General features: G+C 39.9%; 1 protein-coding gene across 1 annotated transcript; it reads right to left on the bottom strand.

Annotated features, from left to right (window-relative positions):
- Positions 1-9,037: 9,037 nt before the first annotated feature.
- Positions 9,038-13,152, bottom strand: LOC117238743 (farnesol dehydrogenase-like). Its single transcript, XM_033503897.1, has 5 exons — positions 12,818-13,152; positions 11,583-11,709; positions 10,400-10,532; positions 9,983-10,117; positions 9,038-9,465 (listed from the first exon to the last, which is right to left on the bottom strand). Exons 1-5 carry the CDS (start codon positions 13,113-13,115, stop codon positions 9,406-9,408), a joined length of 753 nt encoding a protein of 250 aa, XP_033359788.1. The 5' UTR covers positions 13,116-13,152; the 3' UTR covers positions 9,038-9,405.
- Between the last annotated feature and the right edge of the window lie 307 nt (positions 13,153-13,459).

Below are 13,459 nucleotides of genomic sequence, written 5' to 3' on the forward strand. Positions count from 1 at the left end.
CGTTTTTCTGCTATTTTTTTAGTATGTATTGGGGATATTCTTGTTTGCTGTTAGATGGCTTTGTCGGTGTGGAGAGGCGGATTGCGTTTATTATGCTCGTGTTTAAGTATTCCGTGGCTGCTTCGATATCTTCCTTTGTTTTTAGTGGGGTGAAGGCTGAGGTTGAGTGTGTAAAGACTTCTCTGAAGAGCTGCCAGTTGGTGTGTTGGTTGTGAATGGAGCCATTAGGTGTATTCTCGATGATTGTTGAACTGACTGTTGCTATCACGGGAGAATGATCAGAGGAGAGATCAACCGAGGAGTTGATCTGGACGTGTCTTGATGGGATATTTTTAGTTATGAAGAAGTCGAGAAGATCGGGTACTTTGTTGGTGTCAGTGGGCCAGTATGTGGGTTCGTATGTGGTGAGGTAGTTGAGGTTGTTGTTTATTATGCTGTTTAAGAGGTTTTTGCCTCTTGTTGTAACCAGTCTGCTGCCCCATTGGATGTGCTTGGCGTTATAGTCTCCTCCAACTATGAATCTGTTGCCCAGGGTGTCCAGGAAGTTATCAAAGTCTTCTTTGGCGATGGAGTGTCTGGGAGGGCAGTATACTGCTGAGGTGGTGATTGAGCCATGACAGTCTTCTATTGCTACGTTTGTTGCTTGGAGGTAGTCTTTCTGGAATGATGGGAGTTCGTAGTGCTTAATACTTGCTTTGATTATTATTCCGGTGCCACCGTGGGCCTTTCCGCTGGGGTGTTGGGTATGGTAGAATTTGTAACCATTTATTTTCAGGTAGCTCTTGTCGGTGAAGTGGGTTTCCGATACGAGCATTACGTCGATTTGCTGGTGTTTTAAGAAGAGTTCTAGTTCAAGTTTGTGTTGCGCTAGACCGTTGGCGTTCCAGAGTGCTATGCGCCTTGGTTTTATTTTGAGTCGGGGCGTGCTAATTTTTCCACGATGAGTGTTAGTAGCGATAGCAAGTGATTTATTTGCTCCGATTGTTTCTCTATTAGCTTTTCAAGCCTTGAGGAGTTGTCTGCGTTAGGTGGGTTGGGGACACTGTTTTGGGGAAGGTTCCTTTGGCTGTTCGGGTTATTTTGGATGCCTTGTACTGCTTGAGCATAGGAGGTTGAGGTGGAGATGAATTTGGTAGGACTGGGTGTTTGGTTGGTTGAGGGGGTTGGGGTAGTCGTGAATTTCGGCGGGCTGGGTGTTTGGTTGGCTACCTCTTTTGCTCTGAGTTTAGGATACCTGTTTGTGTATAGTGTTTTATAGGCTGAGCAGCCTTTGTAGTTGGCAGGATGGTCCCCTCGACAGTGGATGCATTTCGCTGGGGTTTCCGGTGATTTGGCGCACTGGTCAGTGGAGTGAGTACCTGCGCATTTAACGCAGCGGAAAGTATGGTTGCAGTATTTCTGGGTATGACCGTACCTTTGGCACCTTTTGCACTGCACTATTTCTTTTTTCACGAGCGGTGGTTCGATCTTTACTATCGCGTTCATTAGGCGACTGATGTTGTAGATTTCCTTATTGTTCGGCTTTTGTTTAATGTCTAGGAAGAATAAGGATAACGGGTCTTTCGAGACTCTATGCCTTATATTACTTACGTTGACGACTTCGTGGCCGAGTTTTGAGAGTTCGTATTTGAGTTCATCTATGTCTGCTGAGTGGTGGATGTTTCGTAGGACCACCCGGAAAGGCCTTTCCTGTTTGAGTTGGTAGGTGTGGAAGTTGGCGTTCAGTGTCCTGAGTGTCTTGGTGAGTTTTCGGTAAGCTTCTGGGTTCGTCGGTAGTATTTTCACCTTGTTGTTGCTTATCTTAAGGTTATATTCCTCCTTGCTGGTATCTCTCTCTAGGGACTTGGTCATTGTCTGTATGTCAATGACGTCGTCCACAAAAATTGGTGGGGGAGGGGGGATTCTCTGTGAGTGTTGGTTTGATGGCGGTTCTACGATTTCCATGGCGTCGTTTGAGGATTCCAATACGGCGAACCTGTTGTGTGTGTTTATTTGCGTTGCTGGTTCTATTTTCCTCTTCTTTGTAGTGTTAGCGTCGTTAGTGCGGAGAGTTCTGCTACACTTCTGCCACGGGAGGGGGGGGGTAGCTCGGGGTAGCTGCGAGTCTGCTCCGGAGAGCCTGGTCGCGGTTGCTGGGCCATCATCGAGCTAGTTAATTCGGAATGAACAACTAGTCGTGAGGCTGTGAGGCTAGTATTCGTGTTGGGGTTAGGTGCGTGGGATTTTCTTCTCCCTAGGGGGTAAGGGGCACTTAGCTGTGTTCTCTTTCGACGGTTGGGCGACACGTGTTGTTTTCGAACTACGCTGGGCACTAGAGACACGTCTGCACGCTTCGGCACTCCACAGCGAACTGAAGTCAGAAATTATGAAGGGATATTATAACGTTTAAATATGGTGTTACGTCCGGTGACAGTTCGCTGTTAAGTGCCGAAGCTAGTTCGCTGTTGAGTGCCGAAGCCACTTCGCTTTTGAGTGCCGAAGCATGGAGACGTCTGTCTAGTGCTCTATGAAGTTCGTAAAACAACACGTGTCGCCCATCCGTCGAAAATGAACATAGCCAAGTGTTTCCTATCCTTTAGAGAAAAAAATCCTACGCTCCTAACCTCTACACGAATACTAGCCTCATAGCCTCACGACTAGTTATTCAATTTGAATTAACTAGATCGATGATGGCCCAGGAATTACGACCAGCCTCTCCTGAGCAAATTCATAATTGCTCCGCGCTACCTCTTCCGTGGCAAAAGTGCAACAGATCCCCCCGTACCAATGACGCCAAAAATTCTAGGAAGCGAAGAATAGAAGCATCAAAACAAACACAAACGCCACCTAGAACGAACAGTCAACAATCAAAGTATACACTTACAACAGATTCGCCGTATTGGAATCCACAAACGACTCCATGGAAATCGCAGACCCACCATCAAACCAATACACCTAAAGAAATTCCCCTCCCCCACCAATATTTGTTGATGATGTCATTGACATACAAACGATGATCAAGTCCATAGAGAGTGATATCTCCAAAGAGGACTACAACCTAAAAACCAACAATAACAAAGTAAAAATCCTGCCCACAAACCCTGATGGATACAGAAGACTCACCAAACTACTTAGGACCTTGAACGCCAACTTCCACACCTACCAACTCAAACAGGAAAGGCCTTTCCGGGTGGTCCTACGAAACATCCACCACTCAGCAGACATAGATGAACTCAAATACGAACTCTCAAAACTCGGCCACGAAGTCGTCAACGTAAGTAATATAAGGCATAGAGTCTCGAAAGACCCGTTATCCTTATTCTTCCTAGACATTAAACAAAAGCCGAACAATAAGGAAATCTACAACATCAGTCGCCTAATGAACGCGATAGTAAAGATCGAACCACCACTCGTGAAAAAAGAAATAGTGCAGCGCAAAAGGTGCCAAAGGTACGGTCATACGCAGAAATACTGCAACCATACTTTCCGCTGCGTTAAATGCGCAGGCACTCACTCCACTGACCAGTGCGCCAAATCACCGGAAACCCCAGCGAAATGCATCCACTGTCAAGGGGACCATCCTGCCAACTACAAAGGCTGCTCAGCCTTAAAAACACTATACACAAACAGGTATCCTAAACTCAGAGCAAAAGAGGTAGCCAACCAAACACCCAGCCCGCCGAAATTCACGACTACCCCAACCCCCTCAACCAACCAAACACCCAGTCCTACCAAATTCATCTCCACCTCAACCTCCTATGCTCAAGCAGTACAAGGCATCCAAAATAACCCGAACAGCCAAAGGAACCTTCCCCAAAACAGTGTCCCCAACCCACCTAACGCAGACAACTCCTCAAGGCTTGAAAAGCTAATAGAGAAACAATCGGAGCAAATAAATCACTTGCTATCGCTACTAACACTCATCGTGGAAAAATTAGCACGCCCCGACTCAAAATAAAACCAAGGCGCATAGCACTCTGGAACGCCAACGGTCTAGCGCAACACAAACTTGAACTAGAACTCTTCTTAAAACACCAGCAAATCGACGTAATGCTCGTATCGGAAACCCACTTCACCGACAAGAGCTACCTGAAAATAAATGGTTACAAATTCTACCATACCCAACACCCCAGCGGAAAGGCCCACGGTGGCACCGGAATAATAATCAAAGCAAGTATTAAGCACTACGAACTCCCATCATTCCAGAAAGACTACCTCCAAGCAACAAACGTAGCAATAGAAGACTGTCATGGCTCAATCACCACCTCAGCAGTATACTGCCCTCCCAGACACTCCATCGCCAAAGAAGACTTTGATAACTTCCTGGACACCCTGGGCAACAGATTCATAGTTGGAGGAGACTATAACGCCAAGCACATCCAATGGGGCAGCAGACTGGTTACAGCAAGAGGCAAAAACCTCTTAAACAGCATAATAAACAACAACCTCAACTACCTCACCACATACGAACCCACATACTGGCCCACTGACACCAACAAAATACCCGACCTTCTGGACTTCTTCATAACTAAAAATATCCCATCAAGACACGTCCAGATCAACTCCTCGGCTGATCTCTCCTCTGATCATTCTCCCGTGATAGCAACAGTCAGTTCAACAATCATCGAGAATACACCTAATGGTTCCATTCACAACCAACACACCAACTGGCAGCTCTTCAGAGAAGTCTTTACACACTCAGCCTTCACCCCACTAAAAACAAAGGAAGATATCGAAGCAGCCACGGAATACTTAAACACGAGCATAATAAACGCAATCCGCCTCTCCACACCGACAAAGCCATCTAACAGCAAACAAGAATATCCCCAATACATACTAAAAAAAATAGCAGAAAAACGTAGACTAAGAAGAGTATGGCAGACTCATAGAACACCGGAGGACAAACGCAAACTTAACAACGCAACTAGAAAGCTATCCAGAACCCTAAGAAACTATAAAAACGACTGTTTCCATAAATACCTCGCCAGCTTATCCCCCACAGCCGACGCCAACTACTCACTATGGAAGGCCTCCAGGAAACTCACACGCCCCCCACAAATAATCCCACCTATCCGCCGTCCGCAAGGTGGACGGGCGCGAAGGCCTATAGAAAAAGCCGACCTGTTTGCAAAACACCTGTCAAAAGTATTCAAACCCCATTCCCCCCAAGCCGCCGCGGACGTTACTGAATACCTTCACACCCCCTTCCAAATGTCTCCTCCTATCGAACCCTTCTCCTCTGCTGAGACTATAGAAACAATCAGTCGCCTAAACCCCAAGAAAGCAGCAGGACACGACCTAATAGGCAATAGAGCAATCAAGGAACTTCCCATAAAAGGGATAGCACTCATCACATCGATTTTTAATGCTATCCTTCGCTTTGAACACTACCCTAAGGCCTGGAAAATCTCATTGATTACCATCATCCCTAAACCCGGTAAACCGATATACGAAACCAGCTCCTATCGCCCAATCAGTCTTTTACCTACCCTGTCCAAACTATTCGAGAAGATGCTCACGAACCGACTCCTTCCAATCCTAGAGAACTTGAAAACACTCCCAGATCACCAATTCGGCTTCCGGAAACATCATTCTACAGTAGAGCAAATCCACCGCTTAACTCATACGATCAGCCAAACACTCGAAAAGAAAAAATATTGCTCAGCGGTTTTCCTAGACATCCAACAGGCATTCGATAAAGTATGGCATGAAGGGCTACTATACAAACTTAAAAAGATCCTACCCCACCCCTACTACTCCATCCTAAAATCTTACCTAACCAATAGACAATTCATGGTTAAATACCTAGACGCCACTTCCGCAACATTCCCAATAGAAGCCGGCATACCCCAAGGTAGTGTCCTCGGACCCCTACTGTACTCCATCTACACTGCCGACCTACCTATATCAAACGATATAACAATAGCGACATTTGCAGACGACACAGCGCTATTAGCTACCCACGCAGACCCGGTAATAGCCTCATCCACTCTCCAGCGAAGTCTCGACTCCATGGAAAAGTGGTTTCACAAATGGGGCTTCAAAGTCAACGAAAAGAAATCCTCACATGTAACCTTCACGCTCCGAAAACAAACCTGCCTCCAGGTCACCATCAACAATGCAACAGTTCCTAGCAGGGACACAGTCCGATACCTGGGCATGACCCTGGACAGGAGACTAACGTGGAAGACACACATCTCAGATAAAAGGAAGCAACTAAAGGACAAACTAAAAAAACTCTATTGGCTCACGGGCCGACGCTCCAAACTAAATATACAGAATAAAATTACCCTCTACAAGACCGTAATAAAACCTGTCTGGACCTACGGAATCCAACTATGGGGAACAGCAAGTAACTCCAACATTGAAATACTCCAACGCTTTCAATCGAAAACGCTAAGATCCCTAATTGACGCACCTTGGTATGTAACCAATGAAACAATACACCGCGACCTCAAGATACCCACCGTCAAAGAGGAAATAGCAAAATATAGCGACAGATATAGCAAAAGAATCAACAAACACCGAAACCCCCTAATCACTGGACTACTCGATACGATGGACCAGATTTGCAGGCTGAAGAGGCACTACCCGCTAGACCTAAACGTTAGATTCATTTAATTATCCAAATTAAGCATATGCACTAACTTATAATACTTATAAATTATACCTATCTATAATAAGTATTAACTTATTGTAAATAAACAGCCATGTCACTGCGCCACGCCAGAAAAATTACTGAAAATTCTCAACGCGAGAATTGATTGTAATTTCAACAAATAAATAAAAAAAAAAAAATATTTGAAAAGTTCCAAAGACAGAAATTTGATAGAGATATTACATATACAAGGTGTTCGGTAACTGAAAATACAATCCAGCAATTCTAATCGTAAATTTCGTATTGAATTGATTCAACTTCCACTTGTGCTCTTGTATCCATAAATATGAGTGTTACAAGTTAAGACTGTGAGCACCGTGATACGGTATTTTATGAAATACGGTTGCAACTGTATCAGCAGATATGCTACCGAAAGCGATGCAAAGTAAGGGATCCTATGATAAGGTTAGGATTATTGTCTGCGAGGATGAATCTGATGCGAAGTCATAGCAGCTCTAGGAAAGGTCACGCGCGAGCTGTTACGTCGCGTAACACTCTACCTAGACCAGGCCACACACCGCGGGCAAGATGGCAACCAGATGTCTTCGGATACTCACTGCGTACCCTCAATAGTCTCAAGTATCTTCCATAAATCTTAGGAATTTCCTAGCCGAGGTCCTTCAAACTGAACAAACGCCTGTTTCCGAAGCATTTCTAAAGACCTTTGTCTACTACGGCTTGACAAGGGAAAGTTGGTTTTTCTCACGTATGATGCAACTTTCCTCCCACTAACCACTTTCTCTCGAGGGCGGTTAAGACCCTCCGTTTAACCAATTAACAACGAAGACTATTTCCCTCACTCACTTAGCCAAAATCGTCACCAACAAATCCAATGGTTCCGTGCGCTAGACACACCCATCCTTAGCTTTCCTCCGCCACAGCATCGTCTCCGAACATCACTGATTTTACATCCTTCGAACAATCAACATCCTTCGACCGGGTTTACACCCGAAGATCAGTCTCAATCAAGCATCTCGTCAAGCGGTCAACAATTCGAATACAGTGAGTCGACAAATCCATCAGTATACGCGATAATCCGTCTAGAGACTCAGGTCGCACTCATTCGTAGTCATCTCATAGCAAATATTCATTTTGTGTTACACCAAAGTTGTTGGTTTGTGAAAATATATAATAACCTGTTAGCAGCAGCGTTATCTTTAATTTAACTACCCTTATTATCCTAACAGAAATAAGAGATCGAGCGATTCGCGGCATCGATTAGCAAATCGTAACGGGAATTTACCACTCCCGTTGGCGCGCTTCTTCGAGATCGTGTCTCCCCACGAACGTGCGAAAACACGAGCGCCTCTGGCGCAACAAAAAGAAGCCCAAGGAGGTGAGTTCTAAGTTAACGAACAAACTCGATCCGAAATCCGGATGTAAGTATAATTATGTATTTTCTAAGTACGCATGCCATGTGGAATTATCATAAACAGTTATAAATGATAATCGGTAACCATGATATTTAATCAATGAATTTGTTGTCAAAACTGTTTTGCACGATCAAAACATTTATTTCGCCGCTCCAAAATTCACACTACGGAGAACCGCAAAGAAAGATGCATGACATTATTAAAATTCCTTACGGAACGGTACAAAACTCCGAAGATTATAAGAATATCAAGATAGAATGCGTGCACCAACTGGAAAGAATATGCATTGAACAGGAAATGGATAGAGAGTACTAGATTTTACAGACACTAAAATTTGCAGACGATCAATAACTACATATTTATGACAGTTTAAAATCTCGACGAAAAAATAAGTATTATTTCCGAACTAAATATAACACAAGTAAGTACTTGCACGATAGTATTTTGACACGTGTATTTTATCGTCGTCGTTCGCAAACAGTTTCAGGAGTCAAAGTCGTCGCAGATCGGCGATCTGCGGACGATCCCGCGAACAGCTGCACGTCAATACGAAAAAGTCTATATAAGAATGTCGCGAATTTCATAAATAGCCATTAGTTATTTCATTACTTCATGACGGACTATAAGATATAAGTACCTAAGATTACTGGGTACAGCTAACACTCAACAGATACATGTAAAAAAGGGAAGGAGAACAAAACGTTCATCAGATGCACATTGTCAACAGTAACAGCATTTATGTACAATTCAAATGACAAATAAAAAATATAGTGGAAGTGGATTGGATTAGGGCTCTGGCAAGGTCTCGTATGTAGCCACTTCACGCGGTAAAAACTGCCAGCTGATATTTGTTTTCAGAAATTAATCTGTAGAAGACGATGCCAAGCTAAAAACAGCGTAAGGCGTCGTAAAATGTATACGTACCAGTTTTAATTATGTAATAAACATATCTAGGCTAAGTCTATTGTACGCACTTTACGCACAAAGACGTCCTTTTTTATATTTAAAGGGAAAATATAAAACTCCGTTTTCTAATCCATTTCTTTATTAAATAGTATGATCCATTTAATAGAGTGTCCAAAGTTCTATTCCATAAAACATTCCTACATACATCTTGATTTTACCATATTGCATTAAGATTCACAATCGTTCTGATGAGGTCATCGGTTCTAACATTCCTTTGTATAAATGGTAATAACCTAATAGTAATAATAATGTAGATACAAAACGTTAATCGCATATCTAACAACATATGTCTTCAACTACTCTGATACTCGCAAGGTAGGAGTAACACACTGATTTTTTCGCCATTGTACATTGATATAATGATGTGATCAGGCGTGAAGTTCATTAAAATCGGCATGTTACAGCATCTAAGTAATGACTAACTGTGAGTCAATCCCGCTGTGTGAAAATAAATCCCGTGCCGTGTGGTATTACCGTGATTTCCGGAATCTGCAAACAGTATTTCTATGAATATTGAAGTTAATCATTACCAGTAAAAATAATAACGTTCACATAATATTGACATATGATCTTAATTGAGAAAGGAGAAATTCTATCATTCTATAATCATCTATCATCCTATAACAACAAAATGCTTACTTCCACATATTATAGAAAAAAATATAAAAATTGTATGCATAGAAAGAAATAAAAGAAAATATCAAATAGGTAAAATAAAGGAACATAAGTAAATAGAAAAACAATAAAATAGGAAAGAACATAATTCAATAATCAACTGTATAAAAAGGGTTATCTATCTCTATAGTTGTTATACGAATTATATGAATTAATATAACGACGGCGTAAATAATATTTTTTTATACAGATCTTATATTAGGAACGAAATAAAATGAGTACAAATGCGGGAACGTCAGAACGAAATTGGCATAAAATGTGTGTCGATAATCTTACTAAGAGACGTTACAGTGTGTATGTGCTTGTGAACAGATATTTTATGTATACATACCTCGACCGTTTCCGGTGTTCCTAACGCGTAGATCACTGCTTCGGCAATGTCTTCAGCTTTTAATATAAAATTATTGCTCACGACATCTTGGACACTTTTTGCCATATCCGTCATCACAGCTCCGGGGCTGATGTTCTATTAAAATATACAGATAAAAAGATGTGTGTATTATTTATTCTTATAGTATGTGCATGCTTATATCTGATTATTCAGAATTACGTTAATAAAAAATTATAGACAATTTTGTTGAGCCAATTTTAATTATAGAAATAACAACGATATCTATCAACGCCATCTGTTAGATTTAGGTTTTAAATGTTCCCACAACTTCGAAAATTTTCATTTTCTTGTCTGTACGTATGGACTAACGATGACATTAAATAATATACTATACATATGTAAATAACGAGCTGTTACCGTGATTTTGACGTTCAGCTTGGCTGCGATTATTTCGTGACGGAGTTCTATCCCTAGAGCTCTTAAACCGTATTTACTAGGACCGTACATGCCGATCGGTATGGCTATACCTTCAAGATGTAATCCGGCAATGCTATAAATATGCTTCATATTAAAAAATGTAATAATTTAATCAAACTGTCTGTGAAAAATTAGTATAATGGAAGACAGTATAGTTTAATTTCTACGAAATCACGGAATTTAATGAATCTTTTTGTAGTTCTTCGCAATAACGTACAAACTACGAAAAAATGAGCACAGACATTTTGCTTGTTTTCATATTTTTTATCTATTTCGGATGTCTTGCATATATCGATAGAAATTCGATCGATTGAAGAGATTGTGGAATGTAAAAATCTAGAGATACACAGTGACATTGACGTATTGCTGAATTTATTCTATATATAAAATCTTAGTTTGGTAAATCAATCTATTAGGCTGTCCCAAAAGTTTGTTTCGTTTTATAAAGAAGTAATAAATGTACAACATTTCTTGTTTTATATTATTTTATCGAATTATGTATCATGCTTTCTATTCCATTGGAACATATGAACAACACATGAAAATAATATTAATTCTTTATAAAACGAAAGAAACTTTTGGTACAACCTAATATATCTGGAAGAAATGCAAATATTCTTTATTTTTCCCGGCCTTATATTGTATTCAAGACACACTTGTTTCCGTTTACTTCGTGCCTGATATGTCTATTATAACTTTTTTAATAATTCTAATAATATGCTAGGGGAAGTGTTTCATGAATTCAACTCAAGTTTGCTCTAGAATGAAATAAATATCATTTGAAAAACGATAGTCTTTATATTATTTAATTATTTCAGAAATAACATGTAATTCAATAAATACGTAAAATGTGCATATAAAAATATATTGGGCAAAAAATTAAATTCAAACGAATCGAGTTTATTTGGTAGTGTTCAATATAAAAGTTATATGTTTCATTTTTGTTTTCTCCGTTTGTAAATAAAAGATGAAAACTACTTGCTTAGATTAACAAAAAACAATTAAGATTTGAGAGGACAAACGGAACGATAGATTCTTTGGCATTTTCCACAGATATATTTATTCGACGCTGCCATCAGTAAATTACGGAGGAAATATATTCTTATGTAATACATGGAGTTACCTGGAGATATTAATTATATGGCCGCAAGCGTTGCATTTTTTCATAGCTTTTACTGCTTCTCGTGCAAAAATTGCTGGTGCTATCAAGTTGGTATCAATGACTCTACGGTATTCTTCGGTTTTTGAGTCTGTAACGGAATATTTACGATTAATTATTACAAACAGAAATGTATTTATGAATATTATTATATATCCAAGCTATTATTAGTAAGAGTAATTAAATGTAACAGTTGGGACATGTAAGAATCAACGTTTAGATAAAAAAAACTTCAATTTCGCGAGTAAAACTGTATTATTTATGTAATATTTGACATTTGTAACATTTACATTTAAAAATAATGACTAGGAAAGCATTATTCTTTTGAAATAGTAGATATTGTAGGAAAGCAAACATCTGGACGCAAACAAAATTTGAATTTTACTTGAAAAGATCGGTCGAATATAGCGAACACAATTTTTTTGTATCAGATTTCATTTTCCTAAAAATTTTTCGAATATTTCTTAAACACGTGTAACAACTTTTTTATCTGATGAATTTAGAAAATTTGGAGCAAGAAAATCTCGATCAGAACATAACTAATGCACAGCGAAGTTTTGATATAGCAAAGCATTTTTAACACAGCATAAGTGCTAATCGTCAGCTACATATCAGTGATAATTAATAGATAGCGATTTTTCAGAATAAATACCACGCAGAGATTGCAACAAGTGAAAATCACATAGCTTGCAAAATAAAAGGATCCTATTTGTTTTGTTCGTATGGTTGAATTTCTGGTCTAACATAACAAAAGTTGTAATGCTTATGTTTTAATGCAAATGTATATAAATACTCCTTCCGCGTACTATGATACGCCTTCAACAGTAAACCGATGACATGAAGATTAATCTAATCAAGCACGATAATTCAAAGGAATTATTGTATTCACTCGAGCGGTTGTACTGATAACGAAATTGTAATTTTCTTGAAATTTTCCACACAAGTGACTTCTCTGCTAATACTGAAGAAATCTGGGACACCAACTCCACATCAACACTATTTGTCCAACGAAAGCTTTCCTACTATAGATAGTAGATAAACGAATCTAGATTAGTGTAACCATTTTACACCTGTAGCATAATAATGTAACCTATGATTACTGGCAATACTTAAAAAGAAAGAAGAATAGAGAAAAAGGAAAATTCAAATCGAAGCATATTCGTAAAATACCATATATCGATGTGAATAAATATTTTTACCGATGATAGGTGTGGGACTAAGAACTCCAGCATTATTCACTAAAATATCAAGGCGACCAAACTTTTCGTCGATCCATTTGAACACCTTAAGAATATCTTCTTCGTTCGTTACATCGCACTCGATCGGAAAAAATTTATCCTTTCCAATTTCTGCTGCAGCATCCTGAAGTTTGTCTATTCTTCTTCCCAAACCAACTATTTTAATGCCATGGGTAGCCAGAGCTTTCGATATCGCGAGACCGATTCCTCCGCTCGAACCGCTCACAAGTGCTACTTTTCCAATCCAGCGATTCATCATTCGTATTGTCGTGCTACAAAGTCACTACGCGTGGAAGTATTCCGTTGTAGTTTAAAAAGAGATTTCAGACTCTTGCCCCTACCAGTCGCAGCCACTTGAGACGTCTCATAGCAATTACCTAGCATGCAATCTACAGAGTGCTCAGTTTCAATGCAACGAGCTAAATATCTCAAAACACAAAGTAAAAAATACATAAAGGTGTAATACGAAAAATATAGAAAGTTATAGAGAAGCTGATGTTGCGATTCTGGTAATGATCGCGATTATATTTTCTTTATGAAGTATATTCGATACAGGAATTATAACTATAACTATAGCTATACGTCCGCTCCCCTCACCCCTCC

Source organism: Bombus vosnesenskii, unplaced genomic scaffold, assembly GCF_011952255.1.
Source record: "Bombus vosnesenskii isolate JDL3184/JDL3185 unplaced genomic scaffold, Bvos_JDL3184-5_v1.1 scf7180000013605, whole genome shotgun sequence".
Lineage (NCBI taxonomy): Eukaryota > Metazoa > Arthropoda > Insecta > Hymenoptera > Apidae > Bombus > Bombus vosnesenskii.